The sequence below is a fragment of the Polypterus senegalus genome, unplaced genomic scaffold (genome assembly GCF_016835505.1).
Source record: "Polypterus senegalus isolate Bchr_013 unplaced genomic scaffold, ASM1683550v1 scaffold_5701, whole genome shotgun sequence".
NCBI lineage: Eukaryota > Metazoa > Chordata > Cladistia > Polypteriformes > Polypteridae > Polypterus > Polypterus senegalus.
The window spans coordinates 20,118-23,361 of record NW_024380838.1 but is presented as its reverse complement, the minus strand read 5'-3'; the positions used below and the strand labels follow the sequence as shown (position 1 = coordinate 23,361).

Sequence of the window (3,244 nt, the reverse complement as noted above, 5' to 3'; positions counted from 1 at the left end):
TCTTAATTACTTTGAATCTATCCTGCATCATATGTAAAATGTTTAACATCTTTCTGCTAAGAAATCACAGTTACTCTTGCCTGTTTATTGCTATCACACTGACTTGCCGGCTACTACAAAAGCTTTCTCCACCGTCTGCCCCACAATCCCAAAGAGTGGAGTAAGACTGGAGTAACACCTGCTGTTGTGTGAATCAGAAAACAAAAAAAAACACACAGTTGTAAATAGAAAAAAACATTAAAAACTATGAAACTGCTTCACTGATCCTTAATAGCTACCAAAAAAAATAAAGTGTTTAGGAGCAAAAGTCATATTTAATGCACACTGACACAGAAGGAGCACAGAGTAGCACTGAACACGCAGCCTTTTTCACTTTATGATATAAGAAGGATGTCAGCATGTCAGTCTACGTTGTTTCTCCAATCCAGCACTTCAATGTGTAATCCAAAGGTTTGACGTTTCATCCAGATACTTCTGAAAGGATGTCACAAGAACCTTCGAAGAACTGAAGAGATGTGTAAAGCTGGCAAATGTGATAAGAGAATTTTGGAAGACCTCGGTGTCCGACAACACATAGAAAGCCATACTGTCTACGAAAATGGAGGAAACTCACTACTGGAAAGGGCAACCGACAAAGATCACAGCATGAAAGCAGAGGTGAACAGAAACCAAGACAGGCAAAGCAAAGGGCCTGCAGAAATCTCCGGAAATTGAGAAAGTCTCTGTCCATGTGCCCATGTGGAGAATGTTGTCTACAGAAGGACAACACCAAGGAAATCAATACAATTTAGAAAACCCATCACTGCACATCTTAAAACTCATTAAAGATCATCATGGTGTTTCAGAACAGTATCTATCTATCTATCTATCTATCTATCTATCTATCTATCTATCTATCTATCTATCTATCTATCTATCTATCTATCTATCTATCTATCTATCTATCTATCTATCTATCTATCTATCTATCTATCTATCTATCTATCTAGAACAGACAATATTCTGTGAATGAATGAGACAAAAGTGGAAGTCTTTGGTCAAAACATGCATCACCAAGTTTGGAGGTAAGAGAAAAGTGCACATCGATACTAAAGACTCAAGGTGAAGGGAGCATCCTGGTTTGGCCTGCTTGTTCTTCATGGCCTGGAAAACGTAACATGATCAATGGTCACTGAATTGAAAATATTATCAAGAAATCTGACAGAAAAATATCAGGATAGTAGAAGCTTAACAAAAGTTGAGTAATGACACAGGACAATGAACCCAAACACAGGAAGAAATCAAAAGACAAAGGGTTAAACATACGGTAACTGGTGTTCTGGAAAGGCCAATAAGAGAGACGCGATGCTGTGGCCTGACCTAAAGACAACTGATCAGAAAACAGCTCTCAGGGATGAAGGAACTGAAAAGGTTTGGATGAAGGAATGGGTCAGCAGCTACAAAAAGTTTTGTGGAGGTCATTACTGTTAAGGAAGGGTCAACCAGTCTGTAGAGATAGGAGGGTCACGGAGTGGACTGTGAATGTTTGAACGATGTGTTCAGGACTGACTGACAAGAAGCCGTCCAGTTGTTTGTGTGTTATTACAGTAGTTTAGGACAACTGTGGTTGTCTGTAATCGGAGCTTAGTTGAAGATTGGACCACATTGTTTAGAGGAATTAATATGGATACCCAGGAAATTCCAGAGGGATCACTACCTTTGTCTTGCTCTTGGACGTTTGTATAGCACTCTTTATCGAGGACATGCTGAGTCACTATAATGGAAGAAAAACAAATTGCTAAACCTTACATTACAATAGATAAAATCTCACACTACATTCAAACACACAATAAAACAGAGTATTTTCACTCCATTTCTAAGTTTCTCATAAAAATCACAAGGCCCAACCTTTCAAGCTCATAAACCCCAACCCTAAATCTTACACATTTTTATTTTACACTTACTTTTTCCAGACTTCTTTGTAGCTGGCCGCTTATTTTTCTGAGTCCTAACAGATGTAGTTTCCTCAGCCCTCTTTGGTTCAGACTCTAAGGATTCAGACTTCACACTGGTAGAAGGCTCTGGAGTTGAAGAGTGTCTGCTTTGAGAAGAGTCTACCCTGGTCACCACTCCATCTTGACACCCATCATGAAGGTTGTCATCTTTTGCAGTGTCCAGATTTGTATGGTTGTGCGTCTCAATACTGACAGACGTCTCTTCAGGTTCTTCTTTAATGTCCACTGACGGCAGTTCACTGTTCTCCTCATTGATGCTCAGACTTTCCTGTTTAAGGTAGATGGACTCCCACTGACAGTCCTCCTCCTTAATATTTACAGTTTTCTCCATGATATTTGTGTCCACATCACAGGTCTCCTGTCTCACATCCATTGAGATGTTCCAGAAAAGAGCAGCTTTTTCTTTTTCTCTGTAAAAAGTACAGGAATTAACTTCATTAAAACTTCATCACTTATGTCTAAAGACACGTGAATGTCATTTTAGAACAGGCTCTATGTTATAGTTTATGTAAAGTTGGACAGTTCATAGCATGCTGACAGTAACCCATTGCTCTTCATTTCAGATTATCAGATGTGAAACAATCTTGGGAGTGGAGTGAAGGTCCAACAGACTCTGAAATGAGAAGACCATCTTACAGAGTTGTGGGTCAGCACAGGACTGTGTTAAGAAACAGAAAAGTCAGGAGGCAGAAGATGAAAGAGGATCTTAACGTTACTGAAATGTGCAGCAGCAACAGGAGAAGACAAGCAAGTGAAATAAGGGGTTTGGTAGCTGAGGCTGACAGGTGTAACTGATGGTACGTAACTTCTATTTTTGTCAGTAGGTTTGACAAACTTTTCAATTCATTAAAAGCCACCTGTCCCCTCTTTACCCACTGAATCATTCATAACTTTTGATTGTGCTATCAGATTTAATAAAACCCTCTTGTTCTCACTAAAAGTTCTCAAGTGCATTGTTCTGTTAATCTGTGACCATCCCTTCTGTATTAGTAAATTGCTGATCGACCTGACTTGAGATCCTTAACTGCACCACCATAATAGGGATGGATGTGTGTCGTGTTAAAAGGAAAAAGTGTTTTAACTCTATAAGAAAGGGCAGAGTGGGCTCTTTTCAATTAGGAGGCCGCGTTCCTTCAATGTGGGAAGTGACATAATTCACATCTTCTATCACATTGAGATGACCAGTGAGATTTTCTACATTGCGGTGTGCTGACCTGTGTACATCACGTCAAGAGAGAATTCCTAGAGAT

The 3,244-nt window shown here is 39.5% G+C and overlaps 1 protein-coding gene across 2 annotated transcripts; it reads right to left on the bottom strand.

The window, feature by feature from the left end:
* Positions 1-1,012: 1,012 nt before the first annotated feature.
* LOC120520389 lies at positions 1,013-2,492 on the bottom strand. 2 transcript variants are annotated; one of them, XM_039742792.1, is made up of 2 exons: positions 1,944-2,492; positions 1,013-1,777 (listed from the first exon to the last, which is right to left on the bottom strand). In XM_039742792.1, exons 1-2 carry the CDS (start codon positions 2,365-2,367, stop codon positions 1,539-1,541), a joined length of 663 nt encoding a protein of 220 aa, XP_039598726.1. In that variant the 5' UTR covers positions 2,368-2,492; the 3' UTR covers positions 1,013-1,538. The 2 variants fall into 2 exon arrangements, with proteins under 2 accessions (XP_039598726.1, XP_039598727.1); XM_039742793.1 differs by having other exon boundaries at positions 1,013-1,753.
* Positions 2,493-3,244: the final 752 nt, after the last annotated feature.